We start from the raw sequence: 20,331 nt of genomic DNA, 5'->3' as shown, positions 1-20,331 counted from the left end.
AGAAAACATTTGCCAACCCATGAATTAGAAGCTGCATACATACCCCATCTGAAGGTCACCCCAGAGTCCCAGCCAATGGTTGTGGTGGAGAAATGTTCACCCAGTGTTCCAAATTGTTCTCTTTCTTCAAGGGAAGCTTGAGCTCAAGATTTTTATATGAAATTTTCTAATATGTATGTCAAATAATTTTTTAAAGTTTCCAAAATCCTAGGAAAGCTAATAAGAAAACATCTGGTGGTCTCATTAGCTCTTCCACAGTTTGTGGCTTTTGTTTTATGTAGTTTCAGCCATAAGAGAGAAATGGAATTTAGACTCAGTATCTGAGGAGAGAACTGTGTCATGAGCTCTCTTTGCACCAATCAACTATGACAAGGGGTGTAAATACAATTATTGATGGACTCAGTTTGGTTAATTCAGAATCTTCTGCTTTGGCCCAGAGATAGATTTTTTTATAGGCCCTGAGCATGAGAAAGTTCACAACTCCAAACAAACCACCAATAAATAATTTCAAAATAAATATTAAAGTCAATCCTTAAAATAAATGTAAGGAATTTCAACATGATATTTTCTTCTCTGTAATAACTACTTTGAATTTATTAAAACCTGTATTTTTTTCAAGAAGCAATTCCCCCAACTCTGACTTTTTGTTGTTTTTGTCGTGGTTTTTATGCCAGGTTATCCAAAATTTCCTCTATAAAAGAACAATGATTTAATTTATTAATTCTCTGAGAAGAAGAGAAAGGAAAACACCACCCAGGAGCCACACTATAAGAAAACAAATGACCCCCGAGCTGGCAAATTTCTCCCTGCTCTTCATCTTACATCTGGGAGGGGCTGACCAAAACATTTAATTGTAACTAGCAAGTATGATTTATTTGAAGAAAAGAAATTCAGACAATTCAGATTAGTTGATGCCTTGAAAATGAAATTTGATTGAATAAGGCTCTCATATTTGGTAAAAGAATTAAATTTATAAATTAAAAAAAATTGATACTTAGGATACATATCAAAACATGTGATGCCAAATTTTACTTTTTAATTAGGCAAGATCAAAGCACACAAGATGCATTCATTCATTAATTAAATCACATTAATTATTAAATTATGAAAGAAGTAGCCAGTGAGTGCCTGTGATATATCTGTTCTGCTATAGGTACTGGAGATATACCATTGAGTACATAAATAAATAAATAGGCAAGCTCTCCTGGAGCTGACATGAAAGTGGGGAAAGACAGTAAACATGTATTAAATAATATGGCAGGTGGTGAAGGAAATGGAAACTGGGCAGTATATTATTATAGGCTGAATTCTGTCTTCTCAAAATTGATATGTTGATGTCTTAATCCCTAGTACCTTAGAATATGACTAAATTTAAAGACACAGTGTTAAAAGACATAATTATTGTTGAATAATGTTGAACAAGGTCTGTTTCCCAAGGTTCCAAGTTAAGAAAGAAGTACATCAGGCTGTATATTGTCATCCTGCTTGTTTAAATTATATCCAGAGTATATCATGTGAAATGTTGTGTGAATGAAGCACAAGCTGGAATCAAGATTGCCAAGAAAATTAACAATAACCTCAGACATGCAGATGACACCACCCTTATGGCAGAAAACAAAGAAGGACTAAGGAGCTTCTTGATGAATGTGAAAGAGGAGGGTGAAAAAGCTGCCTTAAAACTCAGCATTCGAAACAACAAAGATCACGGCATCCAGTCACATCACTTCATGGCAAATAGACGGGAAAACAATGGAAACAGTGACAGACTTTATTTTCTTAGTCTCCAAAATCATGGCAGATGCTGACTGAAGCCATGAAATTAAGACACTTTCTCCTTGGAAGAAGAGCTATGACTAAACTAGACAGCATATTAAAAAGCAGAGACATTACTTTGCAGACAAAGGCCCAGCTAGTCAAAGCTATGGTATTTCCAGTAGTCATGTATGGATGTGAGTGTTGGACTGTAAAGAAGTTTCAGCACCAAAGAACTGATGCTTCTGAATATCAGTGTTCAGGTTGGAGGACCATCAGGACCACCAACACCATCAGTGTTGGTGTTGGAGGATTCTTGAAAGTTCCTTGGACTGCAAGGAGGTAAAACCAGTCAAGCCTAAAGGAAATCAATCCTGAATATTCATTGGAAGGACTGATGCCAAAGCTGAAGCTCTAATACTCTGGCCACCTGATGTGAAGAACTGACTCATTATAAAAGACCCTGATGCTGGGCAAAATTGAAGGCAGGAGGAGAAAGGGATGACAGAGGATGAGATGATTGGATTACATCACCAACTTGATGGACATGAGTTTGAGCAAGCTCTGGGAGATAGTAAGGGACAGGGAAGCCTGGTGTGCTGCAATCCATAGGGTTGGAAAGAGTAGGACACAACTGAGTGACTGGACAACAATGACAAGATCTGTAGGATGGGCCCTAATCCAATATGTCTGATGGGGTGTCTCAATAAGAAGGGAAGGTTAGGAAACATACATGCAGAGGGAAAACCATGTGAAGAAGATGGCCACCTACAAGCCAAGGAGCGAGGACTTCAGAAGAAACCAACCAATGCTGCTGACACCTTGATCTTGGATTTCTACCCTTCAGAACTGGAAGAAAATATCTGTTTAAGCCTCCTGGTCTGTGGTACTTGTTATGGCAGCTCTAGGTACACTCACTGCCCAGACATAGTGCAACTTGGTGATCTTAGACTGAATCAGAGATTTTACCTGTCCACATTCTGATCAAATCTCATAGAATTAATACTTCAGGTGATCTTTTTCAGCACTTTCACCATGGTAAATTATCCCCCCTTTGCATTTGATGGCATGTTTATTGCCTATAGTTTTCTCACTCAATAATATAAAGCTCTATTAAGGTGTCATTCTTTTTCTGGCTGCTTCCTAGATATATGTCCAGTATAAATAGTATGTGGTAACAACAACAGCAACAATAAAAAACTATACTGAGTGGATAAATCTTTTTTTGTATTTTAAAATAACATACATTTATTGTAGTAATTTTTTTGAGTGGAAAACATTTATATAGATTTTTTTAATGCAAAGCAATATATGTTCAGCATGTACATATGTTGTAAAAAATTAAAACATACAGAAAAAGATACACACAAACTTCAAAATAGTAGTAATTTTAGAAGACACAGATAAAGCAAAGAACTAGATTATCTGTGATTGTATTATTCATGAACCAGTAAGATGACTTTATTTCTTTAATAAGAGTTCTATGTTGTTAATGTATTTATATTTACATATAATTACTTATTACATTTAAAATACTGATTATCTGAAATTTTCCATATTTTAAAATGCCTATATATTTTATTTTCTTTAAGGGGAATTATTCATTTTGGGCACAACACCCAATAGTTAATAATAGGTTGGAAACACGGAAACTGCTAATTTAGCATAAAACAATGTAACTGCTAGAGCTTGTTTGTGTTAAATAGAAGGTAGTTATAAAGCCTATGGAGCCTCAGAGAAGCCAAATTTATCATTGACAAGACAGCATTCTTAATATATTTGCATAGATAGAACAAGTAACTTGTTTTCCACATGCTTCATATACTTAAAATCTACTTAAGCTGTATTTTTAAACTGTCAGTCTTTTGGTTTAAAAGCCTAACTACATCTCAAAAAATGATATTCAAGCATCGTTTTAAAATTACAGCTGTTCAATGTCAGTGAAATGGCCACCCACTCTGGTATTCTTGCCTAGAGAATCCTGTGGACAGAGGAGCCCGTTAGGCTGCCATCTTTGGGGTCGCACAGAGTCAGACACGACTGAAGCATCTTAGCAGCAGCAGCAATATCAGTGATATGATAGATTGATATATTCGGATTCAGACATGATCACGGTACTGCTACCTGAGTTAGAGTAGTTGTGCCAAGTTGATAGATTTAAAAAGCATTGATATGGTGCTTATTGTCTACCTGAAACTCTTAAGTAACTTGTTTAATCATCACAACTAGCCCATGAAGTAGGTAATATTTTGTCAGGGAGAAAGCTGAGGCACATAAGAAAGCCGAGATAAGAAAAGTCACCAAAGCAAAGGCAGGATATGGAGGGAGGCAGATGAGCTTCAGTGTTTGTGCCAAATCATTACAGTCTGTTGCCTCACCTAAAAGTTCAGACAGTATCTAACATTTGTGATGCATGCTGTGGGTCTGAGCTTTCTATATGCTTTTCATACATTCAGTTGTTTTATGGTATTGAGCCACCACTGGGAATCAAAAGGTCTGGATTCCAGTTTCAATTTTGGTGAAGGACAAAGAGTGTGTTTCAGGGAACCTGGCTGTACTTTTCTGGGATTCAAGCTAATGAATTGGTTAAATTAGATGATTCATCTCCAAAGTCTCTTCTAATTCTAAAGTTTTAAAATCTGTAGACTATCTTAAAAGTCATGAAATGAATATATATTTTTTAGTTTTCAAGGTTTTTAAACTGAACACTCAGTCTATATTTTTCATCTTCTACATTCTCATTCTTGAAAAAAAAACTTGTATTTAAATTTTATTTACTTCTTTTAAATGAAACAAAGATGAATATTTTTAATAATAAAAGGTAAAGAACCTCCATGCAGTGTCAAAAACCTGGATTTGATCCCTGGGTTGGGAAGATACCTTGGAGAAGGGAAATGCTACCCACTCCAGTGATCTTGTCTGGAGAATTCCATGGACTACACAGTCCATGGGTTTGAAAAGAGTCGGACATGACTGCGTGACTTCCATTTCATTCACAAAGAAAATAGACATGATAAACCATTAGACACATTAACAACAAAGAAACAAAGACACATAAAGGAAAAATCAGAAGAAATATATGGGAAAAGAAAAAATATATAACCATAGTGAGACATTGACATTTCTCTAAGAACATTTTATTAAGTGAAGAAAAAATAAGAATAGGAGCCTCTTGAATGTTGTTATTAATAATTTAAATATAGCAGATTTATATTTAGCTAATTTATATTAATCATATCCTACACAAATATATTTAAAATTTTGTATCTCATACCTTGTTATTAGATGTCCATAGAACATTTAGAAAAACTGGCAAAAAGATAAAAATTACTGAATTTCAAACAGTAGAATTCTTTTTTGTGTGTGATTCAGTTATACATATACATATGTTATTTTTGAACTTATTTTTCATTTTAGATTATTGCAAGATATTACGATAGTTCCCTGTGCTATACAGTAAACCTTTGTTGCTTGTTGTGTATCTATTTTTTAAAATTAAAAATGTAGCATTCTATTCATACTAAGTCAAACAAAAAATGCTTCTATATTCTCATTTACACAAGTTTTGAATTTAACAAATAGATGTAGATATCTTAGATTCAGATGCTATTATAAAGATATAAAGCCATTTTGCCAAAGAAAAGGAAATAAAAAAGCAAACCAACAGAAAATAAACAAAAACAAATAATTTTACCTTTCATATTACAGTAACTTTTTATTTGGGGAATACCAGAACACATTATTGTTCCCCTAGGAGCTAAATGTATACTTTTAGCTTCCAAACAGCATTTATTTACCCAATAGAAATGCAAAGCTAATTATAATTAATACTGTTAATTTTAGTTCTGCCTTGAATAATTACACTTCACAGAGCTATCATTTTTCCTCTTATTGCAGTTATAAAATTATGATTTGTTTAATATGAGAAAATTATGACAGAAGACTTAGGAGTAAATATAAAAAGAAATTTTGATGACTTGATAAATATCATTAAGTTTTCAAAAATAGTGAAGCTCAATGAAGCTCAAAGTCTTTTCAGTGATACTTATCTGTATATATCTTACATGGTGCCACAGCAGTGAGGGAAATATATTTTAATTTCTGTAAGCAAAGACATTTTCACTAAGTATTTCCAGTAAGTACTTCTGTTTATTTAAGCAAATACTCTTAGACTGAACCCCATCCCAAGTGATAATCTCTTAGGCTGTTTAGAGACTATGTTCTCAGGAATATGGCAAAGGCAGGCTAAGAAAGGTAAAATCTCCAGCTCTAAGACAAAGACATGGAAACATGATGCTTTTGTTAATTATCATAATGAATAATTCCCTATTCTTTTGCCTCATTTTACTTCTCAGTTCATCATGATTTAATGATTCAGATAATTTTTTATTTTATAGATAACACCAGGGACAACACTCGAGTTTCTACTGCACCTCAACTCTCCTCTAGAATGAAGCACATTAAACAAGAGATGGCCAAAAATCACCTTCAATTTGTGCGATTTGAAGCAACAGACCTCCATGGTGTGTCCAGGTCTAAGAGTATCCCTGCACAATTTTTCCAAGTGAGTTTTACAAGTAGTTATGACTGAATGTCGTTTCATTCAATTCATTTGCAAGTGAATGGTCCTTATTACTCTTTCTAATTTTGTTGTACTCTAAACAACAATTCAAACTGAAAACCAATCTAACCTTTGATATGAGAAAACTGTGACAGAAGACTTAGAAGCAAATATAAAAAGAAAGTTTGATGACTTAATAAATATTATTAAGTTTTCAAAAATAATATTAAGAAATACTGCATTTTCAGATATTTGAGACTTGAGTTTGTTTTTTTTAGTTTATATCATGTGTTTATTTTAATAACTGATTACTGTGTTATTAAAACATTTCTTAAGAAGGGAAATCAGTCAGTATTATACAAAAGTATCAAAAATAAGCATCCCTAAAGGTTATTATTTAAATATTACTTTCAATATTAAATTGTAATTTTCTAATTTGCTCTACACTGAGTAAAACTGGAATTTTTCAAAACATTTTTATAGAGTTCCAAATAAGTCAAACATGTATCTTAAAAAAATTATTTAGATCTGCCTACACATATATGCATGAAATTTATATATACAGGTCCTTGAGTAGGTTGAAAAATTAAAGTCATTGAATAGTGCTTGACTTATCAACTTTATTACTGGTAAAGGCAGATTCAGGTCACACAAGTCAAATGACATTTGAAAATGTGTAGAGATGGTGAAAAGTGAAGGAGGCAGTGACTCAATACCAAATGCAGAAGAGTCACCTCTTCTAGTACCAGCTGCTCCTCAGTAGCCATGCTCTTTGAGATTTAGAGGTAATATAAAAACTAAATTGGCTTGCAGAACTAACCTCACCATGTTCACTGACATCATGGGAACTGAACTTTACAGTTAGCTTTCTCTCTACCCATTACTGTAAATTTCAACACATGAAACCTTATTGATATTCCTACCACACAATTTCTAGAAAAAATTTTATGTGTCAATTCAACTTCATACTTCATTATTTCCCAGTTGTGTGGTACATAGAAAAGTTAAATAAAAACTAAATCATTGAATCCAACAAGCATTTGACCAGAAGATGTGTCAGCAATCATTTAGTCTAACACTTGTTTCACAGATATGGAGGCTGAGGCATGTATATAGCACCATGACCTGCCTAACTTCACACAAGCAATTAATGACAAAGTTAGGACTAGAGATAGATTTGGTGATACTCAAGTCATGCTGACTTGAAGGCTATAACATTCTGGAAACTATAACTTAGGTGCACATTCATGGGCAAGTTTTTTGGAACTCTGTGCCTATGAGGTAGTTTGCTCATTAGTGGACTGTAAAGGTGAGTGAGGAGAGAAGTGCCATGGTCAGCAACCCTGGCTCCTCTGTCCCATGTGTCCTGTGTGTGATCACAGTCAGCTTTCTGAGAAGGACTGCAGATTGTCTACTGACTCTTTTTGGAGGATTACAATAGAATGAGTTGAAATAAAGCCTTATCTGCAGTATTAGCAACTATGCCATGTGATAAAATGTGATTTTATAAGTACTTTGGGTTATGATCATTTCAAATAATTCCTTTAGATTTTACCTTTTTTCATTTGCCATAAAGACATTTTCTTTATTGCTATAGCTTTTATTTATGAGTGCTGTTTGCATGAGCATATAAAGTCTCCAAAGGCTAAAGTTTAAAGCTATTGACTTGTTTATAAATTACCTTTGAGAATATTATTTTAAACTATTTAAAACGTATCTGTAGTAAGCTAGTTTCTACTAACAGATGAAGCATGTATTTTTTTCTCATTAGTAATGCTCTCCCACTCCCACTTCCCATCCCCCGACTTTTTTGTTTGGTTTCAAGTTTCAAAAGTTTATTGCTCTGTCCTTTAACTTATTTAGGAAAAAGTGATTCATGGTGTTTACATGCCCCGAGGTTATCTTGAATTGATACCAAATCCTAAGGACAATGAAGTGGATCACATTAGAGCAACGTGTTTTAATAGTGACATAGTCCTGATGCCAGAGCTATCAACCTTCAGAGTTCTACCGTGGGCCAAGAGAACAGCCAGGGTGATCTGTGACACGTTCACTGTGACCGGGGAGCCTCTTCTGACCTCCCCGAGGCACATCGCCAAAAGGCAGCTGAGCCAGCTGCAGGATGCCGGCTTCTCCCTGCTCTCTGCTTTCATCTATGATTTTTGTATTTTTGGTGTACCTGAAATTATCAATTCAAAAACCATATCTCTTCCTGCTTCAGCACTGCTAAATAATCATGACCAGCCATTCATTCAGGAACTTGTGGATGGTTTGTATCACACTGGGGCCAATGTTGAGAGCTTTTCCTCCTCTACCAGGCCTGGCCAGATGGAAATCTGTTTTCTGCCTGAATTTGGCATCAGTTCAGCTGATAATGCGTTTACCCTCAGAATGGCTGTCAAAGAAGTGGCAAGGAAGTATAATTATATCACCAGCTTTTTCATCGAGACTGGATTCTGTAACTCAGGAATTTTGTCGCATAGTCTCTGGGATGTCGATGAGAAGAAAAACATGTTCTGTAGCAGTTCTGGAATTGAGCAGCTCACGATTCCTGGGAAAAAATGGTTGGCAGGCCTCTTGAAGCACTCTGCTGCCCTTAGCTGCTTGATGGCCCCTGCTGTTAGCTGCAGGAAGCGCTACTCTAAGGAGAGTAAAGACCTGAAGGAGAGTGTGCCAACAACGTGGGGGTACAATGATAACAGCTGTGCTTTTAATATTAAGTGTCATGGTGAGAAAGGCACTAGAATAGAAAATAAACTGGGCTCAGCCACAGCAAATCCTTACCTGGTGCTGGCCGCCACTGTTGCTGCAGGCTTGGATGGACTTTATGGCGATGATGGTGTTTTGTCTGGTCCAGAGAACAGCACAGACCTTCATCAGGCCAAACCTTCTGAGATCCCTTTAAAACTGGAACATGCCCTCATGGCACTAGAGGAAGATCAATGTCTGAGACAGGCTCTAGGAGAAACTTTTATTCGGTATTTTGTTGCCATGAAGAAATATGAGTTGGAAAATGAAGAAACAGATGCTGAGAGAAATAAATTCTTAGAATATTTTATTTAGAGTGGAACCCTTAACTATTTCTGTAGCAGTGTGAGTTTTTTTTTTAAGTTGCTGATTTGCCAGAAAGAAAAGATGGAGTTTTCTAATAACAATAAGACCACAAATGCTTTCTCTCTTTTTTGTTCCATGAAATATTTGAAGATGACATGGGGCTACTGGGAGGATTCTAATAGAAACAAACAATAAAGTTGTGGTGCAACAGTGATGTGCAAACCCAACAAGTCTTGTCACTCGGTGATCATTGCCTCTGTGTATGTTGGTTGACCTAGACACAAATACTCAGGGTTTTTTTTGGGGGGGGGGCGGGGGCAGGGGGGCAGGAAACACATATATTTACACAATAAAAAAGACTTAAGAGTTAGAAAACAAAATTTAAATGATTAAAAATACAGTGAAGTGATTTTCAATTATACAAAGAGATTGTGACTGCTAAGGAAACAAAGATATTTACTGATATAATCTCACTCATATTACTGATCTATTTTTCAAACATCATTGTGATGTTTCCAAATGATTTAATTAAGATTTTCAAAAATATGTGATGATGACAAATTAGCAGAAGTTTTCACATATGTCCCATCTCTTTCTACTCTGCATCATCAGCTCCTGAAAGTCTAAGGATGTTCAAGGCTGTAATGCCCACAAGAAATGGATTTTGAGCTGGGAACAATGAGATCAAACATTTAAAAGCAGGAAAAATCTTTCTTTAACCCATATCTTGTGTAGAAACCTAATGCATAGAATACAGATGAAATGGAGATGGACTGGGGTAGGTGGGCTCTGCCTGGTTTGTACCAGTCTTTGGAAATTCCAAAGATACTTCTAGTGCTTTGTAAAGTGCAAGAATAGCTGCCTTGATAACCAGGGCACTGTTTCCAGCTAAAATTGCCTTTAAATTACCAATTCTCCTACTGTCGTAGGCTGGTATCTTCCCAGGCAATATTAAATGTTCTAAACATTTGTTTGAATGAGATACTACTGTAACTATTACTAAAGTTTAGCTCCTTTGGGAAGGAAATTAAATATCAACCTACTAACAAACAAAACCTTATTCCACTGCTTAAAATCAAATAGGAAATTTTATGTTCAATTAAAATTATGATCTCATTTTAGACAGCAAACACACAGTCAGAGGATTAGAATATGACTCAGATCTTCCTAATTCAAATCCATGAAAGTGAAAAGTGAAAAAGTGTGAAAGTGTTAGTTGCTCAGTTATGTCTGATTCTTTGCCACCCAATGGATTGTAGTGAAACCAGGCTCCTCTGTCCATGGAATTCTCTAGGCAAGATTACCTTCCTTACCCAGGTGTCTAACCATGGTCTTCCATGTTGTGGGCAGATTGTTTACCATCTGTACCACCAGGGAACCCTCAAACCCTTGAAACTGTCAACTAAGAAATTAGTAGGGAGTTATTTTATTTTGTTGTAATGTTAAGGACTCCGAGCCCAGGAGGCAGTATCTCAATAGCCCTGAGAAAACTGCTCCAAGGAGGCAGGAGAGAGAGTCAGAATATATACAAATTTGCAACAAAGGGGGCAGGTAGTCTGAATATCAAAGATTATTGTTACGTAAACAAGTTAGGAAAACCAGGTATCCAGTTAGGGAATTTAGTATTCTTCTATGTATGGGAAGATGCAAGTTTCTGGGCTCACTGAATTTACTCCTTTCATGTGTACTTCAGCAATCTAGGCCAAATATTGTCTCTTGATTATTTACACCCTCAATTCCTTGTTCTCCTTGTTCACTCTACAGGGTGGCAGGTGTGACAGCTGGCTGTTTATTGCATCCCCTCAAGCTCCTCAGCAAAAATTGAGGGGGGTGGTAACATCTTCTGGTTCGCAGAAATTGTGTTCCCTTTTGAGGGCTCTCATTCCCATTGGAAGCCCCAAATCACTGGTGACTGTGACACTTCTTGCCCACCAATATCACAGGAAATATTTCGTTTCACAATACTCAGTAACTTGAATAGTGAAAGTCAGTTAGTCTTCTAATTGCTCTCCCTCTTTCCTTTGAGCAGGAAAAGTGTGTTTGGATACACAAAAATAAGATTTTTTTAGAAGATTAAGAGGAAGAGAGAAAGGTAGTGTAGGGTAGGTGGAGAAGAAAAGGAAAATGCAAGGACGCTCCAGAGAATGAAACCCCACACATTCTGGGTGGGGTGGGGGAGGAGCTTGCTGGTTGTCTCCCTGTCTTCAATTTCCCCTCTGTTCTCAGTAGTGACATACAAAAGTGTCTACTTGGAACACACTATAAAAAATTAAAATGACATTTCTGGAGCTTCATTGTGACTATGTGCAGTCATGTTATTAGGATCAGGCCAAAGAAATATAACTTCTTCAAGGACAGATTCTCTGTTCCCTGTCCTTTCCCCATGCTTCTGCCCTTATCTTCCTGTTGGCTCCCTTGCAGAGCAAGGAGAGCAATGCCTTTGAGAATGGAGCCACACAGGGGTAGTAACAGGATGGAAGGCAGCAGAGGATGCATGCTTTGCCAACTTTCAGACTTTTATTTCTATCTCCTTTAAGGCATAGTGACTTTGTGTCTTTGTTACCTGGACAAAATTCACCTTTCTCGCTTGTGTGTGTGTGTGTGTGTGTGTGTGTGTGTGTGTGTGTGTGTGTTTTGGGGGGACATTTGAGGGGTTCAAGGATGAAACAATAAAGGTAAAAGGACTAGTGAAAGACCACTTCTTCAATCTTTCTACTACCAGAGAGGAGAATCTAAACTAAAAGATTTATACATGCCAACAAACTGTATTGTCATTCACCCTAAAAGAGTTGTATAGACCTATAAAATAAAAATTATTTTCCACCCCCAGTTCTTCAAGGATCAAGTTTTTAGCACTGCAGTCATTGACTGATGTGTGTGCATGCGTGTTTAATTGCTAAGTCATGTCAGACTCTTTGTGATCCCATGAGCTCTAGCTTACCAGGCTCCTCTGTCCACAATATTTTCTAAGCAAGAATTCTAGAATGGGCTTCCATTTCCTCCTCCAGGGGATGTTTCCAATCCAGGGATGGAACCCGCATCTCCTGAGTCTCCTGCTTGATTCTTTACACCTGAGCCACCTAGGAAGCCCCCACTGACCAATGGCATTCCCCAAACGGAATTCAGGATGAAAACCAGGATGAGGCACTCCATGGCTTGGAAAACAGGCCCTTAGATAGTTAGATGCATACCTGAGGAATAATTTTAATAAACCAATATTCTCGTATCTTCCCATGCATGAAAAAACACTAAAATCATTAACTGAACTACCTGTTCATTGTGGTAAGGAACCAGGTAATCTTTTATTTAATTGCATGCTTGATTATCTGCACTTGTTCTCTAGCCAAAAATCATGTATATCATGTATAAACCTCTTTGGAGCAGTTCCTCACAGCTCTCTAAGAGGTTGTGTGGCAGGCTGTAGTACTCAGTAAGACCTTAAGTAGAATTTATTAATTTATTATGTTTCTTTCTCAGTTTTTTTTTTTTTTTTACTTTACAATATTGTGTTGGTTTTGCCATACATTGACATGAATCTGCCATGGATGTACATGTGTTTCCCATCCTGAACCACCCCTCCCTCCCCATCTCATCCCTCTAGGTCATCCCAGTGCACCAGCCCCAAGCATCCTGTATCATGCATCAAACCTGGAATGGCGATTCATTTCACATATGATAATTTACATGTTTCAATGCCATTATCCCATATAATCCCACCCTCTCCCTCTCCCACAGAGTCCAAAAGACTGTTATATATATCTGTGTCTCTTTTGCTGTTTCCCATACAAGGTTATCATTACCATCTTTCTAAATTCCATATATAGGCGTTAGTATACTGTATTGGTGTTTTTCTTTCTGACTTACTTCACTCTGTATAATAGGCTCCAGTTTCATCCACCTCATTAGAACTGATTCAAATGTATTCTTTTTAGTGGCTGAGTAATACTCCATTGTGTATATGTACCACAGCTTTCTTATCCATTCATCTGCTGATGGACATCTAGGTTGCTTCCATGTCCTGGCTATTATAAACAGTGCTGCGATGAACATTGGGATACACGTGTCTCTTTCAATTCTGGTTTCCTTGGTGTGTATGCCCAGCAGCGGGATTGCTGGGTCATATGGCAGTTCTATTTCCATTTTTTTAAGGAATCTCCACAGTGTTCTCCATAGTGGCTGTACTAGTTTGCATTCCCACCAACAGTGTAAGAGGGTTCCCTTTTCTCCACACTCTGTCCAGAATTTATGGCTTGTAAACTTTTGGATAGCAGCCATTCTGACTGGCAAGAAATGGTACCTCATTGTGGTTTTGATTTGCATTTTTCTGATAATGAGTGATGTTGAATATCTTTTCATGTGTTTGTTAGCCATCTGTATATCTTCTTTGGAGAAACGTCTGTTTAGTTCTTTGGCTCACTTTTGGGTTGAGTCATTTATTTTCCTGGAATTGAGCTGCAGGAGTTGTTTGTATATTTTTGAGATTAATTCTTTGTCTGTCACTTCATTTGCTGTTATTTTCTCCCATTCTGAAGGCTGTCTTTTCATCTTGCTTATAGCTTCCTTTGTTGTACAGAGGCTTTTAAGTTTAATTAAGTCCAATTTGTTTATTTTTGCTTTTTATAAAAATTTTATTTTTACTTTATTTTACTTTACAATACTGTATCGGTTTTGCCATACATTGACATGAATCCACCAAGGGTGTATACGAACTCCCAATCCTGAATGGTGGGTCATAGAGGATCTTGCTGTGATTTATGTCGGAGAGTGTTTTGCCTATGTTCTCCTCTAGGAGCTTTATGGCTTCTGGTTTATATTTTGATCTTTAATCCATTTTGAGTTTACTTTTGTGTATGGTGTTAGAAAGTGTCCTAGTTTCATTCTTTTACAAGTGGTTGACCAGTTTTCCCAGCACCACTTGTTAAAGAGATTGTCTTTACTCCATTGTATATTCTTGCCTCCTTTGTCAAAGATAAGGTGTCCATAGGTGAGTGGATTTATCTCTGGGCTTTCAGTTTTGTTCCATTGATCTTTATTTCTGTCTTTGTGTCAGTACCATACTGTCTTGATGACTGTGGCTTTGTAGTAGAGCCTGAAGTCAGGCAGGTTGATTCCTCCAGTTCCATTCTTCTTTTTCAAGATTGCTTTGGCTATTCAAGGTTTTTGTGTTTCCATACAAATTCTGAAATTATTTATTCTAGTTATCTAAAAAATACCATTGGTAGCTTGATAGGGATTGCGTTGAATCTGTAGTTTGCTTTGGGTAGCATACTCATTTTCACTATATTGATTCTTCCAATCCATGAACATAGTATATTTCTCCATCTATTTGTGTCCTCTTTTATTTCTTTTACCAGTGTTTTACAGTTTTTTATATTTTTATGTCTTTTGTTTCTTTAGCTAGATATCTTCCTAAGTATTTCATTCTTTTCATTGCAATGGTGGATGGAATTGTTTCCTTAATTTCTCTTTCTGTTTTCTCATTGTTAGTGTATAGGAATGCAATGGATTTCTGTGTGTTGATTTTATACCCTGCAACTTTACTATATTCATTGATTCACTCTAGTAATTTTCTTGTAGAATCTTTAGGGCTTTCTATGTAGAGGATCATGTCATCTGCAAACAGTGAGAGTTTACTTCTTCTTTTCCAATCTGTATTCCTTTTATTTCTTTTTCTGCTCAGATTTCTGTAGCGAAAACTTCCAAAACTATGTTGAATAGTAGTGGTGAGAGTGGGCACCCTTGTCTTATTCCTGACTTTAGGGGAAATGCTTTCAACTTTTCACCATTGAGGATAATGTTTGCTGTGGGTTTGTCATATATAGCTTTTAATATGTTGAGGTATGGTCCTTCTATACCTGCTTTCTGGAGGGTTTATTTACCATAAATGGATGTTGAATTTTGTCAAAGGCTTTCTCTGCATCTATTGAGATAATCATATGGCTTTTACTTTTCAATTTGTTAATGTGGTGTATTACATTGATTGATTTGTGGATATTGAAGAATCCTTGCATCCCTAGGATAAAGCCCGCTTGGTCATGATGTATGATCTCTTAAATGTGTTGTTGGATTCTATTTGGTAGAATTTTATTAAGGATTTTTGCATCTATATTCATCAGTGATATTGGCTTGTAGTTTTCTCTTTCTATGGCATTTTTGTCAGGTTTTGGTTTTGGGGTGATAATGGCCTCATAGAATGAGTTTGGAAGTTTAGCTTCCTCTGCAATTTTCTGGAAGAGTTTGAGTAGGATAGGTGCCCTAAATAGAAAATAAACTCACAGTTTTTACACTGTACATTTTTCTTTCAGACAACATGAGCCCTAAAATAGCACATGAGTTTTCATGAAACCAGTCCAGCTTAGTTTTATTATAATGTGTAAAAGATAGTATAAATCTCTGTTAATCAAGGTATTTGTAGACTTTTTTACCCTATCACATAACATTAGTATAAAACTTAAAAGAACACAATATTTAGGATGGCAGTGTGAAAGTTATGTAACTGGGAATGTTATCATTAACATTCAGTACACAATAGTGAGTTGACAGAAAATATTCAGCCATTTACTACCAATCATTTTATAACATAATTTGGTGTGGCAGTCTTCACAGAGATTTCCTTTAAGTGTGTACTGATGTATATATTCGATTCTTTAGGGCAAACCAAAAATTAACGTTGACATAGAGTTTAGAGCTAAAGAAAAATTAGAGAAAATATACAAATTCAGTTGTCTGTTTCTTTCCTATTTATCTGTTAACAGGCTTTATATTTTTGAAGAGATTATCTCTGATGTTTCTATTCTCTTAGTCTAGGTTAAGAGGGCCAGACAGTGATTCAACAGCATTCTGTGTGCTAAGGTTTCTGCTGGGACTCACAGTACTAGGAGAGACTAAGACAAAGTTGACCAGACAATGAGTTTTGGATCTTTGTATCTTAAACAGAATAGGAAGGATTCTTAGAGCACTAGAATTGAAAAACACTACTTAGAAAGCTGCTTTTGGCCTGAAAAGAATGCTTTATTAATCTCTTTGTGAAATTGGGGGCTTCCCTGACAGCTCAGTTAGTAAAAATCTGCCAACAATGCAGAAAGCCCAGGTTCAATTCCTGGGAGTGGAAGATTCTCAGGCTTCCCTTATGGCTCGGGTGGATAAGAATCTGCCTGCAATGTGGGAGACCTGGGTTCGATCCCTGGGTTGGAAAGATCCCCTGGAGATGGGAAAGGCTACTGACTCCATTATTCTGGCCTGGAGAATTCCATGGACTGTATAGTCCATGGGATCGCAAACAGTCAGATAGGGCTAAGCGACTTTCGCTTTCACTTTCTTTCATGAAATTACTCTGTTATTAATATTTTCAATTACTATAGTTTTTTAAAGATCAGGAGAAAATGTGATTACTAAATTTAAGGTTTTTATTAAATTTGTATATATAAGAAGTATAATTTTTACAAGTTTTTTTAATTTATTTATTGATGTTGCTGGGTCTTTGTTGCTGCTCAGACTTTTATCTACTTGTGGTGAGGGGGGCTACCCTCTAGTTGTGGTGCTTGGGTTTTCATTGTGTTGGTTTCTCTTGTTGCTGAGCAAGGGCTCTAGGGCACACAGGCTTCATTAGTGTGGTGCAAGGGCTCTGTACTTGCAGTTTCCAGGCTCTAGAGCACAGGTTCAAAAGCTGTGCCCCACTGGCTTAGTTGATCTGCGCCATACGGGATCTTTCTGATAGAACCCTTGTCTCTTGCATGGCAAGAGCCACTGAGCCACCAGGGAAGCCCAAGAAGTATAAATTAAAGACTATAGTGTTTTAAGACTAGAAAAGAAATGTCAGTATCATAGTAGCGAGTTGCTTCTTTCAATGACATTTTATGATCTAAAATATCATTTTACAGTGATTTAGCAACAACAAAGTTGGAATAATTATTTGAAGGTAATGAAAGATTTGAAAACTTTAATATGAATAAAAATTGAAAGCACAAGTAAAGTCTGAACTTAGTGACACACAATAGTCTATTGATATATCTTCAATCACGTGTTTATCAAAATAGATTACTAATGTGTTTATAATGTATGCATTGTGGGGCAGTACCTTTGATGCTGGGTTTCTTATTAGAGGTTAAAAATTGTATCTCTAAACATTACATATGTGCACTATGCCTTGCATCTTCCTTGTTAAAACTCTTCTCATGTTGCATATAGCTAGTAGTTTACATGACAGATTTTCTAATTAGCACGTGAGTTCCAAAAATGAAGGGCACAGATCTTGTTCATATTTTTTATTTCTTGCAGATATCCTGGAATTCAATAACTGTTTAAAAAATCAATCAACTTATCAATCAACTTATATACTAAAAGAATAATACAGGTTCTATCTTTGTATGGTACAATACCATCACACACAAGCACTTAGGCAGAGAGATTGAGAAATAAAGATAAGGGCAGCTGAGGTTTGTGGTTTGTTATTGGCCCTAAAATTTCTGACATTAGATGCACTTCTTCAGCTTCCTCTGTTTACAGAAGCTCATACAGAAACAGAATTTAATCAGCTGATGGGAATCATAAGAAACAAAGATCAGGGTGGAATGGTTATGTTTATTGGCCAAGTAGAACCCTTCAGTGGCTTTCTTGTTTGGGGAATTTCCCTCATTTTGTCTCCTGTCTTTCAAGGTAGAAGTCAGAACCCCGCCTTTCCAGGTTATCTTACAGCTATGGTGTGTGCATGCTAAGTCACTTCAATCGTGTCTGACCTTTTGCGACCCTATGGACAGTAGTCAGCCAGGCTTCTCTGTCCATGGTATTCTCCAAGCAAGAATACTGGAGTGGATTGCCATGTCCATGTCCAGGGATCTTCCTGACCCTGGGATTAAATGCATCTCTTATGTCTTCTGCATTGGGAGGCAGGTTCCTTACCATTAGTGCCACATGGGAAGCCCTGTGCAGCTATGGTGCATACTGCCAATCAGATGATACAATCATTTAACCTTTGTGGTTTCCACTCTGGGTAAGTACAAGGGAGGCAGCAACAACAAGATTCCAGCGACAGCAGCCTAGGGTGATTCTTGAGGGACTGTTGCCAGTGGTAGTGGTTTAGATCCTGTCTGGAATAGTCAGGAGTATCTTCTAAACCTGATTTTCTGACCCTCCCATATTCTGTGAATTATATAATATCTTTTAATGCAATATTTTTATGCTTAAATTAACTAGAACTTGAAAATAATTCTAACTGAAAACAGTTTATAAAAAGATAGAGATAGAGCAAGAAATTTTGATAAGGGGGAAGGGTGAAGGCAGAGAGTGCTCTTTAATCAGAAGAGGGGGAACAAGTTGTTTATATTAAATATACATTTATACAGGTTTATTAAGGTACATCATGCTCGTGCTTTCCCATTAGCTGCCTTATCTGATGCTCCCTACAATTTCATAATTTTGGTGTGCTCATTAGTTTATAGGAAGAAAAGTAAGACTCAAAAATGTTAAGTGTGGAGACAATTTTGGAGCTGAATTCAAGCCTACACTTTGAGTTTTATGGTTTCTGTGCTATACACCAAAACACCATTCACTACTGAGTTCTAGTGAAGACATTAAAAGGGATGTTATATTTTCATTTCAGTTTTAAGGCTCCTGGGCACAAACAAGTAGGTCCTTTTGCTAGATAACTAAATAATTGGACCTTTTCTTTTTTCTTAATATGTACTTAAGCTTAAAGTAGCTTCACCAGCTTCTAGTCAATGTTTTTGACTATAAACAAATTTCGCAAACCAGATGTGTGATTGTTCAGGTAATAGCTACCTACCAGGTACTCCAATCAAGCCAGAAAAATCTCATCAGAAAGGAACATCATGATATAATAACATTTATGTTACATTCAGAACTTTTCTCAGAGAAGAATAGTAATTTAAGTGATAAATATTTTTATACTTTTTGAGTATAAATATACCTGGTATCCGGTTGAAATATGTAAGTCCCAGGTATTTAAACTGAAATTATTTTGTTCCATCTTCAGGTATCTTCTTTGACAAGAAGTCTGCATTCACTGAAAACATAAAAGGTTTGATAGTTCTCTATGGCTGCTTAAGGAATAACACATAAGAAAGTATGGTGATTTTTTTTTAAAGACAGGCAGCTTATCTGAAGGGGAAAGGGTAAATGAAAGTGAAAAGAGAACTGACTAGAACCTAGCATGCAAGAGAGTTTTTCCCCTCTTTTCTTTCCTTTTTAGAGTTTTTCTTCTCAGGTCAATATAGTCAGTTAATTCATCACCAGTCATCAGGAGAATGCATGACAAAACCACAATAAGACATCATTTCATACCTATCAGAATGGCCATTATAAAAGTTACAACAAATAACAATTGTTAGACAGTATAAGGAGAAAATGAAACCCTCGTGCATTGTTGGAGGGCTATAAATTGGTGCAGACACTAAGGAAAATAATATGGAGATTACTCAAAAGATTAAGAACAACCTGTCATATGATCAAGTAATTCCACTCTTGGGTAGAATCACTATGTTGTGTAACCAGGAACGGACATCATGTTGTAGGTCAATTATACTTCAAAAATAAGAAATGTGTTTTCCATAAAACTAATAATGGAAATCCATTTATAATCACATGGCTTACATTTGAATACATTTAATTCAACAGACATTATGTAGAGACTCAGTATCAGTGGGGAGAGGAGAGAGGAGCATTGGAAAGATATAATATTACTGATCAGTTCAGTTCAGTCGCTCAGTCATGTTGCTCAGTCTTTGTGACACCATGAATCGCAGCACACCACGCCTCCCTGTCCATCACCATCTCCCGGAGTTCACTCAGAATCACGTCCATCGAGTCCGTGATGCCATCCACCATCCCATCCTCAGTAGTCCCCTTCTCCTCCTGCCCCCAATCCTTCCCAGCATCAGAGTCATTTCCAATGAGTCAACTCTTTGCATGAGGTGGACAAATTACTGGAGCTTCGGCCTTAGCATCAT

At 36.5% G+C, this 20,331-nt stretch overlaps 1 protein-coding gene across 1 annotated transcript in view; it reads left to right on the top strand.

Moving 5' to 3' along the window:
- Nucleotides 1-9,597, top strand: part of LGSN (lengsin, lens protein with glutamine synthetase domain) — a 65,372-nt gene extending 55,775 nt beyond the window's left edge. The window contains exons 4-5 of the mRNA XM_005675803.3: nucleotides 6,150-6,316; nucleotides 8,177-9,597. Coding sequence (XP_005675860.2) covers nucleotides 6,150-6,316; nucleotides 8,177-9,376 — 1,367 coding nt within the window. The 3' untranslated portion in view covers nucleotides 9,377-9,597. The remainder of the gene's footprint in view (nucleotides 1-6,149; nucleotides 6,317-8,176) is intronic.

Source organism: Capra hircus, chromosome 2, assembly GCF_001704415.2.
Source record: "Capra hircus breed San Clemente chromosome 2, ASM170441v1, whole genome shotgun sequence".
Lineage (NCBI taxonomy): Eukaryota > Metazoa > Chordata > Mammalia > Artiodactyla > Bovidae > Capra > Capra hircus.
The sequence above is the reverse complement of the archived record's forward strand: the minus strand, read 5'-3'. Positions and strand labels throughout refer to the sequence as shown.